Source organism: Onychostoma macrolepis, chromosome 06 (genome assembly GCF_012432095.1).
Source record: "Onychostoma macrolepis isolate SWU-2019 chromosome 06, ASM1243209v1, whole genome shotgun sequence".
In the NCBI taxonomy this organism is placed as follows: Eukaryota; Metazoa; Chordata; class Actinopteri; order Cypriniformes; family Cyprinidae; genus Onychostoma; species Onychostoma macrolepis.
In genome coordinates, this window is record NC_081160.1 from 32,496,220 (window position 1) to 32,512,837 (window position 16,618).

The window sequence follows — 16,618 nt, forward strand, 5'->3', positions numbered from 1 at the left end:
CACACATACTTATTTTGTTCACTTCAAATTTGCACATATCAGACCTGTACACACATAATTGTCTATATTACATATTGTGTTTTTGCTATTTTGTACATTGCCTATTTGTATATTATTCTTTTATTATCTGTGTCCTGTCCTGTTGCTGTCTTTCTGTTGCGCTGTAGAGCTTCTGTCACTATAACAAATTCCTTGTATGTGTAAACATACCTGGCCAATAAAGCTCATTCTGATTCTGATTCTAATAGGAACATTAAGGGTTCTTTTTTTCTGATTTAGTAAAAGGAAAGGCCTAAGCTCTGTCAGTTTGCTTCCTGTGGTTTTCATCAGTATTGAAACTGAAAGCTGAAACTGTGTTTGCACTGTTCAGTACAAGCACACTGTGCTGGAAAAATAAAGTTATTCTTTAATTCTAGGAAGGGAGTGGCTTATCCAGCGTCGCTCAGCAACAACTCTATAAATTGTTTAAACACCTCTAGACGCACATGACACTGAGAAGGGCTGAAACTTACAGTGTTACCAGAAGATTGTGACATATCAGAAAAACATTGGGATGGGAAGGAAAATATGATGGTAAGATGATGCAGTGCATTACTGATTCATGTTACCTGATTCTTTTGTGAACAGTTTATTATTTAATTGAAAATTATAAGATCATTAATAAAAAGATTAAATTTCGTAATCATCTGTGGAATTCAAAGCTGACAATTTCAGTCACTGCTTACTTTAATTACTGTTTTCCATATAGTAAATCGTGAAAATCTCTCAATCTGAAAAAACATTCCCTTTTGAATTACACAGATGAAAGAAAGTCATGTTCAGCAGGACAGAGTGAATAAATCATTACATAATCTCTTTTGGGTGAACTGTTCCTTTAAGAGATGGTGACTTGAAATTATTGTTAGAAGGTATTTACTTTAATCATCAGTTTATATCCTTAAACAGAAATTTGAAAGAGTTCTGTGCATTGTGCTTATTGTCCCTTAACTGCACATTTGTTTTCACATTTACATTTATTTAAATGTAAAAGTTTTGTTGGCAGGTTAATAATTTTCCATTACCACAGCCATTCTTGTAGACACAAATTGCTGTATGTAAAGATATGTTCTCTACTGATTTTTATTCTGTCCGAAGGCTGAAAAGTTTATTGACCAATATTAGAATGTGTAAAACAGTGCTGCAGCCAGTGTTGGGCAGTAACTAGTTACTAGTAATTAGTTACTGTAATAATATTACTTTTTGCAGTAACTAGTAGTGTAACTAATTACTAATAAGATTTCAGTAATAATATTACAGTTACTTTCCGTAAAACAGCTTAGTTACTTTTGATGTTTCAACCCCGCTGATTTAAAATCTAACAATCAAATAATTCCTAGATTTATTTTCATAATTTTCATGACTCGCACATGCATGTGATGTCCCCAGTGCGGCAGGCAAGCTTGGAATATGGATAAGCAGATAGAAATACTGCATTATCGGCATGTGGTAGGCTACATTATATTCATATAATATAATTTAAAATATTTTTGGAAAATTAAACAGTTTCTTACAAACTCATGTGATTTCATAAAATACATAACGAAATTTAATCGGATATGGGTAACGGAAAAATTACTTCAAGCTACACATGACAGTTAATGCCAATGAATGCCACTATCAATCACTATTGAGTGTTTTTAATGATGAGGCAGAAATATGTTGTTAGTAACATTCTAGAAGAATTTTATCTGGAAGATACACAGTTACAACTTCTGTGGGGTGTGAAGAAAAAGTAATGTAACTAGTAGTGTAACTAATTACTGTTGCCAGAAAGTAATAAGTAAAGTAACAATATTACTTTTGAAAGGAGTAACTAGTAATGAGTAATATATTACATTCTTTGAGTAACTAGCCCAACACTGGCTGCAGCCATGAGGTCAAAAGGGAACAAAAACAGTGACAAAAGTCAGATAGAGCTTTATTGCCAAGTATGTTTGTGCATGCAAGGAATTTGTTCTGATGTCACAAGCTTCTAGTACACAGAGACGGTCAAGGTCCATAAAAGTATGAAATGCATCGTCAGAATAGTCCATCTGCCAAAATGGCGCTACGCTGAACCAGAGGAGGCGAATTGTTGAATAAAGTCATTTGTTTTCTTTACGCAGAAAAAGTGTTCTTGTCACTTCATTATATTCAGATTGAACCACTGATGGGAGATGGACTATTCTGACGATGCATTTCATACTTTTATGGACCTTGATAGTGCAGTTTACTATGCAGTCAATGGGACAGTCACAAACTTCCTGGTTTTCATCCAAATATCTTAAATTGTGTTCCAAAGACGAACAAAGCTTTTATGGGTTTGGAACGACATGGGGATAAGTGTTTAATGACAAAATTTTCATTTTGGGGCGGAGTATCCCTTTAATGACCACAGACATTAAAGCAGCATGTCTGTAGTCATTACGTCCTGTTCTCTTTGGTTTCTTTGGGACGGGGATGATTGTGGAGCATTTGAAGCAGGCAGGGACTTCGCACAGCTTCAGTGATCTGTTGAAGATCTGTGAGAAGATGGAGGCCAGTTGGTCAGCATAGAATTTTAGACAGGCTGGTGAAACACCGTCTGGTCCTGGTGCTTTCCTTCTCTTTTGTTTCCTGAAGATCTAACACACATTATCTTCAATGATGCAGAGTTCAGGGTTTGTATAGAAAGATGGTCAGGGCAGGTGTGGGGTGTGAGACCGGGAGTTTCAAATCTACAGTAAAACTCATTCAGCTCTTCAGCAAGCTGTTGATCCACCTCAGTGCTGGAGGATGGTGTCTTGTAATTTGTAATGTCTTTCAGGCCTTTTCACATTGAAGCAGGGTCACTGGCTGAAGACTGGATTTTCAGCTTTTTAGAATAGTTTCTCTTAGCCACTCTGTTCTGCTTTGTCAATTTGTTCCTGGCCTGACTGTACAAGATTCTGTCCCCACTCCTGTAGGCATCCTATTTGGCCTGACGAAGCTGTCTGAGTTTTGCTGTGAACCATGGCTTATCATTGTTGAATATTACCGTATTGACCCGAATATAAGGCAATGTTTTTTTCTTGGAAATACATGTGAAGAAACGTGGTCATCTTATATTCAGGGTCTAAACCAGGGGTGTCAAACTCAGTTCCTGGAGGGCCGTAGCCCTGCAGAGTTTAGCTCCAACCCTGCTCAACACCCAAACCATGTAGTCTTCAATTGAGCCTGAAGGACTTGATTAGCTGGATCAGGTGTGTTTAATTAGGGTTGGAGCTAAACTCTGAAGGGCTGTGGCCCTCCAGGAATTGAGTTTGACACCCCTGGTCTAGACTTTGACATGTCAATAATACGGCCACAACAATAGGTGGCGCCAAATACGCGTAAAACGAGTGTGCCATGAAATACGTAATGTAATGTGTGTTGTAAAGATTGCGAGTGAAAACAAGACAAAAAGAAAATCTTACAGGTAGATGGGCTACCTGTTATTTTTTTATGGTATATCAAAAAGTGTATATTTGTAAATGTTATTGTTGGTACATTTTACCAGTATTTACCATACTTTCAAAACAAAAATGAAAATAGGAAAAATATGCAATATGAAAATAATTTAAGAAAAAAATGTTTTACTGAAAAAAAAAACAAGATTTGGTTTTCAAAAAGCCTTTTCCCAAAAGGTACATCTGGAAAAAGGGGGGGTCGTCTTATATTGGGGTCAATACAGTAAATAAGTCCTGGTAAGAATGTATATATGATGTTACAGAATCTGTGAGCTCATCCAGATCAGTGGCAGCAGCTTCAAAAATATTCGAATCAGTGCAGTCGAAACAGGCTTGTAATGCCCGCTCTGTTTCGTTGGTCCATCTCTTTACAGTCCTTACTACAGGCTTAGCAGATTTAAGTTTTGGCCTGTATGTTGAGAGAAGATGAACCAGGCAGTGGTCAGAGAGGACAGAGTGATATGCATCCTTTATTGTGATGTAGCAGTGGTTCAAAATATTTTTGTCTCTGGTGGGGCATGTAATGTGTTGTTTGAATTTTGGCAGTTCATGTGAGAGGTTTGCTTTATTAAAGTCCCCAAGAATGTTTATAACAGAGTCTGGGTGTTGTTCCTCTGTGTCTACGATCTGATTGGTCGGCTGTTGTAATGCTGCATTTACATGCATTTGCGGAGGAATGTAAACACTAACCAGAATGAATGAGGAAAACTGTGGCGGGAAGTAGAAAGGCTTAAAGATGATGAAGAGTGCTTCTAGATCAGGACAGCACATATTCTTCAACGCTGTTATATCTCTACACCACCTTTAATTGATGTAGAAACATGTCCTGCTGCCTTGTGATTTCCCCGCTGATTCTGAGTCGCAATCTGCTCTGAACAGCTGGAAGCCTAGCAGACTTAACGCACTGTCCAGAATGGCATAATTCAGTGAGGTTTCTGTGAAACACAGAGCAGCAGAGTTCGAAAAATGTTTGAGAAACATGTTTGAGAAACAAAAAAACAGTACAACAAATGAAGAGCTTCATGCCGAGGCAGCCATCCGCGGCTCCATATTGGTCTACAATACTTGTAAATGGCAGTTGTGAAATCTCATTCTAATTCCAAACGTTTTCTTTTCACAGGAGATTCATGTCTTTTAAGTCATGGCTCTCATAGGAAGCCTTCAAGCATTACTAGAGACATACAAGCTGTGTGTCAGATGTAATAAGTGCTGTAAAATACACAATAAGATTTCATACTCCTATAAAGAGATCATTCATAACTGCTCAGAAGACATCTTACTGATCAAGCAGAAAGGTAGCAATTCATTGTGGAGGCCTGTTGGACCTCTTCCAAGCTGTCCCAGACCTTCCGAATATGATGTTTGCTGGTACTTCACTGAAAAAAGTGGATGCACCAAGCACGGAAATGAATGTACCTATGCTAGGAGCTCAGAAGAAGCAGCACTGTGGAACATCATGGATGAAAACCTGGGAATTCCTCAGATTGTGAATATGATAAAACAAAACCAAAGAATGCTGCAGTCAAAGTCTCAAGAAAAAGGAAGACAGTTTGACTGCACATTCTGCCAGGTCCACTTCCAAACAGATGAGGAACTGATGAACCACTGTTTCACTGTGAAGCACAGGAGACTGATCTTTGAAGACACCTCTCAGACTTGGACGTACAGAGATCCGCCACCAACACACAAGGACCTGAAATTGTGTGGAAGGTATTTATATGAAGTGTGACATGGCATTAGATGTTTGTTTGTGTCAAAGTAAATTAAATTAGCCTATAAAATGTTCCCCCATAGATCCCTTATATGCGAATATGGTGATAACTGCACAATGGCACACAGTCAAGAGGAACTTCGTGAATGGCAAAAGAGAATCAAGGCTTTAAGGAAGAAAGCCAAGGATGCAGCCGAGATGGGTCTACTGTCCTATCAGGACAATCTTTTGGAGGAATACAGACACAGCGAAGACAAGAAAACGATTGTAAGAGAGCCATTCAGTAATGTACAGTGTATAATGTCATTAGTGAGTAAAGCTCTTGCACACTATCCCAAATGTTGACAGATGTACCTCTGACCTTTGATACTTTGCATTGCTACCTGCATTTAATTTGGACCTAGTATTATATATGCTAACAATTGCATTTAATTTGCTCATGCTAGTATTTTTATTATACATTTACAATATAATTGTGGATTTTTACAATAGTTTTTTACAAAGTCATAAACATTGATTAAATATTCCTGCAGGTCAGCGACACCCTTCCTGAAGTTTCTATCATCTGTGACCCAGATATAGACAGTGTGTATGTAAGGAAAAAGGGAATACAGTTTACATGGAATTTTACCATTATTTCTAAGGTTTGTACATTAATAAGTATACAAACATTTGTCTTAAATTCCAAATTCACGGGTGAAAAAGATTGTCATTGTAACATTTAACAGTGTTAGTTACAATATAGTAGTACCAGTTACTAATGATACTATTACAGTTGATCATATTGAATTATCAACTCGTTCTCACTCCAAACTCGTCGCATATTGACACTTGGTCAGGACCCCTTGGCGTCGCTTTTTGACGCTCAAGGTACCCCTTTAGGGTCACTTTTCGATGTGCAGGGTCCTCCATTGTTTTCAGTTGTTTGTCTTAATTTAATGATTTGCATGCATTTGTAAAAATAGAAACAATTTTATATAAATGTATACTTTCATTGGAGCACCTAACCCCATCCCTACCCTAAACCTACTCACTTCTGAACAATATAAAACACATAACAGGCAAATAGAAGATCAGTCACAGGTATTTATTGCAAAAACTGACCATAAAAAAAGCAGTATAAAACCATTACAAACATGTCACGTTGTATTCCAAGTCTTCTGAAGCCATTCTGTAACTTTATTCGAAGAAGAGAGTAAAACATCTCATTCAAAAAAATACTTCCATCCCATAGCATGACGCAATCCCTCACGAGACACAAGAGCCAATAGCATTTCACAACCAAAGCTGATGTAAGGCTTCTTCCAGCTGCATTTTTTGAATTTCCTCACAAACAGCAGCACACAGGATGAGCTTTACTGTGGACAGAGACGGCGATCGCATCTATTCCTCTCACAAATCAATTATTTTGCCTCGGAAGACTTGGAATATGAATATTTTTTTGAATAAATTATGACTGTAGTTGTATCTGCCTGTTATATCTTGTGTTTTATTGACAAATAGTAGGTTTAGGGGCGGGGGTTGGGTTACGTGCTCATGAATGTGTAAATAGTGTAATCTAAATAAAACTGTTGTGACTGTTTACATTGAAAAATCACACACCAACATATATGCAAGAATGGCAATATTATTACACAATATATAATTTAATCACGACGATAAAGTTCCCAGTGCCTTTCGCGTCAGCATATTGATGCCAAGGGTTTCTTATTTAAAGCAATGGAGAACCCTGCACGTCAAAAAGTGACATCAAAGGGTCCTGACCAAGCGTCAATATGTGACGAGTTGGGAGTGAGAATGTGTTGGAATTACGGGGTTCAGCTCATAATTTGATAACAAACCTTGAGGAAGTCATTCCTTATGTCCTCAAGTAAAATAAGAGAAAAATCACTCAAGACAGAGGTGGGGGACTCAAGTCATATGACTCCACTCGAATCGCAAATGTAAGGACTTGTGACTTGCTTGACTAAATAAAGAAAATTACTTGAGGAATTTGTTTGGGTGACAGAAGCTCCACAGTGCGACAGAATGACAGTGACAAGTCAAGACACAGATAATAAAAATAATAATATACAAATATACAAAATAGACAATGTGCAAAATAGCACAAACACAATACACAAAATAGACAGTTTAGTATGTACAGGTATGTTAGGTGCAAATTTGAAATGTAATAAGTATGTGTGTTAAATAAATAAAGTATGATAGTGTTGTGTGTTTCATGTTTATTGTTAATTGTTCAAATGTTCATGAGATGGATTGCCTGAGAGAAGAAACTGTTCCTGTGCTGGTCGTTCTGGTTCTCAGAGCTCTGTAGCGTCGACCAGATGGCAGCAGTTCAAAGAGGGAGTGTGCTGGATGTGAGGGGTCCAGAGTCATTTTGCCAGCCCTTTTGTTCACTCTGGATAAGTACAGTTCTTGGAGAGTGGGGAGGGTTGTACCAATGATTCTCTCAGCAGTCCGGACTACCCTCTGTTGTCTTCTGAGGTCAGATTTGATAGCTGAGCTGAACCAGACAGTTATTGAAGTGCAGAGGATGGATTCAATGATGGCAGAATAGAACTGTTTCAGCAGCTCCTGTGGCAGGTTGAACTTCCGATCAGTGTGATCAGAGGGGTCTTTAGATGTGCAGTCGTTGGTGTAGAGGGAGAAGAGCAGTGGGGAGAGAACGCAGCCCTGAGGAGCTCCAGTGCTGATCGTACAGGTGTTAGATGTGTATTTTCCCAGCCTCGCTAGCTGCTGCCTGTTTGTCTGAAGCTGGTGATCCACTGACAGACAAAGGTGGGGACGGAGAGCTGAGTTAGTTTGGGCAGGAGGAGTGATGGGATGATCGTGTTAAAAGCAGAGCTGAAGTCCACAAACAGGATCCTCACATAAGTCCCTGGTCTGTCCAGATGCTGCAGGATGAAGTGCAGTCCCATGTTGACTGCATCATCCACAGACCTGTTTGCTCTGTAGGCAAACTGCAGGGGGTCCAGTAAGGGTCCAGTGATGTCCTTCAGATAAGCCAAAACCAGTTTTTCGAATGACTTCATGACCACAGATGTTAGAGCCACAGGTCTATGGTCATTAAGTCCTGTTATCTTGGGTTTCTTTGGGACGGGGATGATGGTGGAGTGTTTGAAGCAGGAAGGGACACAGCTCCAGTGATCTGTTGAAGATCTGTGTGAAGATGGGGGCCAGCTGGTCAGCACAGGATTTCAGACAGGCTGGTGCCTTTCTTCTTTTGCTCTTTCTGAAGACCTGGCGCACATCATCTTTTGTATCTGAACGAATCTGGGGTTTTGAATGAATCGTTTGAGTGATTTATTGACCCATTCTTGCTTTGCTCTTGGGTTTTGAATGAATCTATTGAATGAATGCTTGTATGACTCACTCATTAAGATGGCGATTTGCCGCCACCTACTGCCAGTTTTAACTTAATAATTAAAAGTATTAACTGCAGGGGCGGACTGGCCATCTGGACGTTCTGGAGAAGTCCAGAATGGCCGTCCATCCGACAACCGCCGGCCTGGCTGGTTCATCATCAAAGAAAAAGTGTCAGATTAAGTGACGTTGACAGCCAACAAAAGGGGCCGCTAATGCAATCTATTTTTGCTTATAAGAAACCGAAGCTGATGCGAAGGAGAGCGGGCTCATGATGGCAAGCAAAAAACTTAACGATAAAGGCGGTTCGGAGAAGCTAAAAGGGAAAAAAACGAACAGTTACATCAGGTTACCTTTCCCCGCCTCTCTCACTATACACAGCATGTAGCTTATAGCACTGTAGTAAAATCCCAGGACAACCCTAGTCCGAGCGTCCACTGCTATTTATCACTCTGCATTGTCTGGCATGAATATTCCATTCATTCATAAAGAGACAGCATCAATTCTACAACGGGTTACATTTGAGAGCTATTGAGTTAAAAAATAGGTAGTTATTTTTAGGTAATAAATAGTTAATAGTCTCTACTGGTAATTGGTCACCTTCTATTCGTGGCTTTTATTAAAACCACTAAATCCTAATGTAATATGTCCCAAAACACACTACAGGAGACCATTATTTAATGGTTTTAATGGTTAAAAGTTGATGGTTTGTCATGTTTGTAATGGTATTTGTAGTGGATATCATTCGAATTTCTGTGATGGTTTCTATTGTTTTTGTCAGCAGGGTCGCCATGGGTTTTGTGATGTTATTTGCCATAAATAGGATAGGATTGCTGTAATATTGTGAGATAGTAGCGACTGTTTATAGTTGTGGTGGGCCTTCCAGGGCCGTTCTTTACTCCCAGTCCATCCCTGATCAACTGTATTTCTATGTTTAGGATTTTACATTTAGAATATTATTTTAAATGTATTATTAGGAAAGTTAAATTCTAAGGAGAAAAATAAATAAGCTAGAGGTGGAGCCACTGACTTGACTTTTTTTTTATTTTGTTTGCACTGCAGCTAGACACTTAATTGAGACTTGAAGGTAAGGAACTGAGACTTACTTGTGATTTGAACATGTGACTTGCCCCCACCTTTGACTCAAGCCGTCTTTGAAGAACTTAACAAGCTCTTGCCAAAATTGTTAGCAACTTTTTATTACCAAGTGGATATGTCGTGTATAAGGTGCGATCCAGTTTTTGAGGTCTGTAATCTGTCAAGCACCTATGTAATTTTTCTAAACAGTTTTAGACAGCTGTAAGTGTGAGCCAATAGTGTAGGAGAGCCTCTGCAATGACATTGATCTGTACTTCCAAAACTGACTTAAATCTATCCAGGAACCTCTAGAAGTTATTGCTTTACTCAGACGGGAACTGGGAGCAAAATTCAGCCTCAGCAAAGACCCCGATGAAGAACAGACATATTCTAATAGTGACTGGTTTAAAAAGGACCAAACAGGTGATTGAATATTTCTTACAAAACCCAGAAAAAAAAAAACATAATGTCATGCTTTTACTTATTCTTAATAATACAATAATGACTTAACTGCAAAACTAACAAATTACTTTCATCTAAATTATTGTGATTTGTTTCTGCAGAGTATGAAATCCCAGTGTCCTTCAAATCTGAAGAACCAGGCTTGTATGAGCAGTGGGTAGTGTTTGACTTCAACACGAGACCCGTACTACGACAAAAAATCAAGGTCAGAGTTGGAGAGGATGAGTGTAAGGGAACATCAGTCTCATGTCCAGCACCTGAGATTCCCCTAGAAAAACAAGAGACTGCCAGAAATCTTGAGCCCTGGAATGAGGAAATCATTCCTTTTGTTAAAAGAGAAGAAGCAGAGAAGGAGCTGCTTAACAGATACAAGCTCATCATAATAGACGAGATGAACAGTGTGATTAACCATGACAATTACAAGCACAGCATGCACAATTTTTTATATTGGGAGGAAAAAGTAGAAGGTGAACTGCTTACCAGGTATGTACATAAAAATGTATTTGGATTTGACAGTTACAATTTGCAACAAAATTCTAATTCACAAACTGTACTCTCTCTTTTCAGGCTGAATCTACGAGGCACTGTGCAGTTGAAAAATCAGTTGTTCGATCTCAGGTTTGGAATGAAATGGGCTTGTTCAGGGGAACTTTTTGCTGCTGTGCCTCTGTCTCACCCACTAACTCCTGATGCTCCTCAAGGCTTCATAGTGAAAAGACACGCTATCAGATCTCTTGTTCGTGTTGTGAAAAACAAAGATTATATTGGGCCTATTTATGAGGCTGAATTTCTAAAAGACGCTGCCACAGAGACACAAGTCATTTTGAACCTTTCCAAACAATGCTGCACTGATTTGAACCTGCAGAATGGACAGCAGTGTGAGATGGAAGTCCAGTTCCAGCTAAATCGTCTCTGGTTCTGCGAGATGCACAAAGCCATTGATGATCTTCCCAACTTAGACAAAGTCTTACCTGACCTGAAAAACAGCAACTTCTGTATTTCTTCTCAGTCAGATACAGGAGAGTTAAATGAGAAGCAGCAAGCAGCGATGAACTTTGTTCTGAGTGTAACAGACAACAGAAGCAGCATCCCACCTTTGTTGATTTATGGACCCTTTGGAACAGGGAAAACTCTAACCCTTGCAAAGATGACCCAGGCTCTTGTGCAGCAACCACTGAACAAAATCCTGATTTGCACACACACAAACAGGTAAGGCATCACAATGCAATGTCACTTTAGAGTACTACTCCAAAGAAGTAGGTCATCCTTCTGAAACTACCAGTTTAAAATAACATGAATTTCCATGCTGGTTAAAGGAACACTCCACTTTTTTTGGAAATAGGCTCATTCTCCAACTCCCCAGAGTTAATAAGTTGAGTTTACCGTTTTGAATCCATTCAGCCGATCTCCGGGTCTGGCGATAGCACTTTTAGCATAGCTTAGCATAGATCATTGAATCCGATTAGACCAGTAGCATCGCGTTCAAAAATGACCAAGAGTTTCGATATTTGTCCTATTTAAAACTTGACTCTTCTGTGGTTATATAGGTGTACTAAGACCGGTGGAAAATGAAAAGTTGCGATTTTCTAGGCTGATATGATTAGGAACTATACTCTCATTCCGGCGTAATAATCAAGGAACTTTTGCTGCCGTACCATGGCGCAGCAGGCGCAGTGATGCGCGGCTCCTGAAAGCAGTCCCCAGCTGGGTAACTGGTTATAATATGGCTGGGGACTGCTTTCAGGCGCGCGTATCACTGCGCCTGCTGCGCCATGGTACGGCAGCAAAGTTCCTTGATTATTACGCCGAATGAGAGTATAGTTCAAGCCAAATCGCCTGAAAATCGCAACTCATTTTCCGCTGGTCTTACTACACGATATAACTACAGAAGAGTCAAGTTTTAAATAGGACAAATATCGAAACTCTTTGGTCATTTTTGAACGCGATGCTACTGGTCTAATCGGATTCAATGATCTATGCTAAGCTATGCTAAAAGTGCTATCGCCAGACCCAGAGATCGGCTGAATGGATTCCAAAACGGTAAAACTCAACTTATTAACTCTGGGGGAGTTGGAGAATGAGCCTATTTCCAAAAAAAGTGGAGTTTTCCTTTAAGGCTTGTTTGTTTCTGGCCTAGCTCAGTTAGAAAGTCTTGTGGCCGACACTGGCACACCAACATCCAAAATACTGCATATACTGGCCTTTTAATATACATTTCATTGTTTTTTTTATTGTGTACTGTTCTCTGAAGTCCACTTATAATGTTATCAAGACTTTTACATAAAAAAACATAATTTAGAAGTAATAAGCTATTTTCTGTTCTGTTTTTGACCCCCCTCATCAGAACGCTCTGTTTGAATATGCATGGCGATTGTAGACTTGGAAGTAAATGCCCACTGCTATGATTGACTTGTGTATGTTTTATAGTCTACGTTAATACGTTAAAAACGCATAAATACTTACTCAGTACATATCAAACAAAATAGTGATCATGTAATAAATACAGTTGTGTTCATTCACTCTTGACTGCCGGATCCAATATAGTTGGGCACAGCATCGTCTTTTAGTTTCAGTCTTTTTTGTGCCCTGTTTGTAAACAAATCTGCGGTAAAATTAAGTGAACAAAAAACAGAGTTCACGATATAGAAATTTATCGTATTATCACAATATAGAAATTTAGTTGCAAAAAAGTGTTGTCATAATACAGTATAACAGGTTCAATAACTTTTTTATAACAAAAATAATTGAATATTTAAAGCTGCGGCAAAACGGAAAAAAGTCTGTGCTGGTTCTTGTATCTTACTCACAATTAGGCGAAAGTTTGGGAAAACGGAAAACGATATATAAGGAGTAAAACGGAAGTGAAGGTGCATGTGGGAAAGGAAATCTAAAGCTGCTTTTCCACTATCGGTCCGAATGGTTCTAAGAACGGTCAGGTACGGTTCCAGTTGCTTTTCCACGTGAGCCTGGTACGGCGCGGCACGATTACAAACCGTTCTCAGCACGGAATTCTCGGCACGGTTAGACAACCGTACTGAGCCGTGCTGGTAAGAGTGTGTGTGCGTGACATCGCCACTCAGGATCTGTCACTTTTCTGTTGCCTGGTTGCTAGTTTCTCCGTAGCTTGCTATAAGCGCACTATTTTGAGCAATGTAAACACAAATTAGTAATAAAATCTAAAGAAATTTCTGATCATCCTCCATAACGCAGCGGTTATTTACACCTCATATCATATGTAAACACTTGTGTTACCATGGCAATGACTGACGCATTTGAATTGCATTCCAAAAAGATCAGTTATAAGCCCCGCAGTGGAAAACGAAACGGTATCCGTGCTGACTGGCCCGGATCGGCACGGAACGGAACGGTTAAGTAAAGAGAACCATTCGGCCCGATAGTGGAAAAGCGGCTTAAGTGTTACTTGACAGCTGATGCGGCGTGTGCTGGATTGTGTATGCATAGACCAGGTGTGATCACAAAAATCAAAAGAAAATTGGTTCCGCATGGTTTGCCAGTCGCAACATATCTCCAGACGAGACAAGTTCACCTGCTGCAGGTACTTTTAAGATTTTAAACTTCTTTCTTACGTGAAGCCACATCGAACTTTCAAATTCCCTAACTCTTGTTTTCCCATGGCGTTGTCTGTTCACAAAGTCTCTTTAAGACAAGTCCTGTCACTCGGCGGCCATCTTTGAAATGCGTGAAAGTGTGTTATTTAAACCCAATTTTTTTTCCTTTTGTGCTATTGTGTGACTGGCACATTGTGTATTGGTGGCTTTGTTTGTGCTCCATCTTGAGTTTATCTGGGAACTAAAAACTAAAAAACTAAAATATATAAATATTTTGACTTGACAAATTTTGTCTTGTCTGGCGCCCCGAAAAAAGAAAATTATTAAAAGTATTTAAGTTTAACTAACTCAAAATTTAATTTGGGGGCCGCCACCATTACAAAGCTATACATAAAAATGTATAACGTAAAAACATTTTTTACACAGATTAAAGTGCAAAAGAATTATAAAGACCAATAGGTATTACTTTACAATAAGATCTCATTAGTTAACCTTAATGAATTAACATTCACAATGAGCAATAGCTACATTTGCTACAAAGGTTATTTATCTTTGTTAAAAAATAACTCTTAGTTCACGTTAGCTCATTAAATAACATAGTTGCAACTTTTGATTTTAACGTGTTATTAAATATTGGAATTACCTAAGATTAATGAATGTTTGGAAGATTTTTTTCATTGGCAGTTTTTGTTAACTAATGAATTAACTAATGTCAACTAATGAAGCCCTAATGTAAAATGTGAATAAACAATAAAGAATCAAAACATTTTCAGACAATGTTGTAGTCCAGATTAAAATGTATAAAAGTTTTAAAATAAATATCCTATTGAGTCTAAATATTTAAGTATACGGTGCTGTGATGAACACCATAGCAAAATACAAAAATCTGAATGGCTTTAAAGGAACACTCCACTTTTTTTGGAAATAGGCTCATTCTCCAACTCCCCCAGAGTTAATAAGTTGAGTTTTACCGTTTTGGAATCCATTCAGCCGATCTCCGGGTCTGGCGATAGCACTTTTAGCATAGCTTAGCATAGATCATTGAATCCTATTAGACCAGTAGCATCGCGTTCAAAAATGACCAAAGAGTTTCGATATTTGTCCTATTTAAAACTTGACTCTTCTGTAGTTATATCGTGTACTAAGACCGGCAGAAAATGAAAAGTTGCGATTTTCTAGGCCGATCTGGCTAGGAACCATCCTCTCATTTCGGCGTAATAATCAAGGAACTTTGCTGCCGTACCATGGCGCAGTGATATTACGTAGCGCCTGAAAGTAGTACCCAGCTATATAGCCAGAGATCAGCTGAATGGATTCAAAAACGGTAAAACTCAACTTATTAACTCTGGGGGAGTTGGAGAATGAGCCTATTTCCAAAAAAAGTGGAGTGTTCCTTTAAACACGTTTCAGAAACAAAAAGTAGCGCAGCTGCTTTGTTTATGGGGTTTTGACTGCATTTCTACTGTTCAGCACCATCTGCTGTCAGAGAGTGAATGTGTCTCTCACGAGCTCCGCCATGCGCTTCTCATCCGTGCTTGTTTACATCAGAGTGCACACGCGGCATACAGCGGTATGTGCATTGTGACCAATTGATGGGAAAAGCATTCTTAAAATGCAAGTCTGAATAATTTGAAATAAATAAATATTCTCTGTATTTTGAAGAGCCCACGATAACAATATCGTGCATATTTATTATCGTGATCGCATTACCGAATACCGGCACATATCTATTAGGCAGCGCTTATCTGCACTATTACATCATAGAGTAGAACATTCCAAAAGCTGTTGTTTTGGCAGACTGCCTTCAATGACAAAGTTTTGAGTTCTGAAATTTACAGTATGTTTTTATTGTACAATGATGTCTTAGCTATATCAAAAGATCAAGGAAAGTTTGGGTTCTCAGTATGACTCCTTTAAATTGCATTTCTCTAGCTGAAACAGTAAAGCATGGTGCAAGTAAGGCCAAGGTCATGAAATTGATTCCCAGGGAATGCATAAACTCATAAAAATGCATACCTTGAAGTCAGTGTCATTTTGGAATGACTTTGTCAGAAAATTTAATCGTTTAATGCTGTCATAGTAAGCTACAATTATTTCTCTTTTTCTTGATACAGTTCTGCTGATCTTTACGTAAAAGGTCATTTTCATGAATATGCAGCTGTTCATCATGAAGCCAGACCTTTGAGAATCAAGGCAAAGGAGAGCAATCCCAGATCCACTGATACCATCACTCTACAGTACTGCCATTTATCCAGAGACGGCAGTCATTTTGAGTTTCCTGATAAAGCTGTTTTAGATTCCACAAGAATCATCATAACAACAACTGCTGTGGCTCGTTTCTTCCATGACATGAAGCTCCCTGAAAACTACTTCAGCCACATTCTGATTGATGAAGCTTCGCAGATGTTGGAGTGTGAGGCTCTTATGGCACTGGGCTTAGCAGGTAAAAATACACGTGTTGTTTTAGCAGGAGATCACATGCAGATGGGACCCAAGCTCTTCTCTGTGAGACAAGACAAATGCTCAGAACAAACCCTGCTCAATCGCCTCTTCTATTACTACCAAGCTGAAAACAGTGTTGTTGCCAAACAAAGCAGGATCATTTTCACTGAAAACTACCGTTCCACAAAGGACATTGTTGATTTTGTTTCAACACAATTTTATGTGGGAAAGAGTGATGTGATCAAGGCTAGAGGGGATGTGCCTCCTCATCCAGACCAGCGTGCCTTGCAGTTCCATCATGTAAGAGGAGAATGCTGTTTGGACCCAACAAGCATGTCCTGGTTCAATGCGGAACAAATTCTAAGCGTTGTAGACATTGTGCAAGGAATAATGGAGGAATGGCCTCAAGAGTGGGGTGATAAAGATCCAGAATCAGTCTGTGTCCTTTCTCAAGGCAGACAGGTATCATATCTATTGCCAGTTACCAATATTATACTTTTATTAAT

General features: G+C 39.0%; 1 protein-coding gene across 1 annotated transcript in view; it reads left to right on the forward strand.

The window, feature by feature from the left end:
- The first annotated feature begins 501 nt into the window (after positions 1-501).
- LOC131542697 (helicase with zinc finger domain 2-like) overlaps positions 502-16,618 on the forward strand; it is a 31,716-nt gene continuing 15,599 nt past the window's right edge. Inside the window, exons 1-7 of the mRNA XM_058779611.1 lie at positions 502-573; positions 4,606-5,195; positions 5,280-5,463; positions 5,730-5,840; positions 9,942-10,062; positions 10,203-11,310; positions 15,785-16,574. Of these exons, the coding sequence (XP_058635594.1) occupies positions 4,627-5,195; positions 5,280-5,463; positions 5,730-5,840; positions 9,942-10,062; positions 10,203-11,310; positions 15,785-16,574 (2,883 nt within the window). The 5' untranslated portion in view covers positions 502-573; positions 4,606-4,626. The remainder of the gene's footprint in view (positions 574-4,605; positions 5,196-5,279; positions 5,464-5,729; positions 5,841-9,941; positions 10,063-10,202; positions 11,311-15,784; positions 16,575-16,618) is intronic.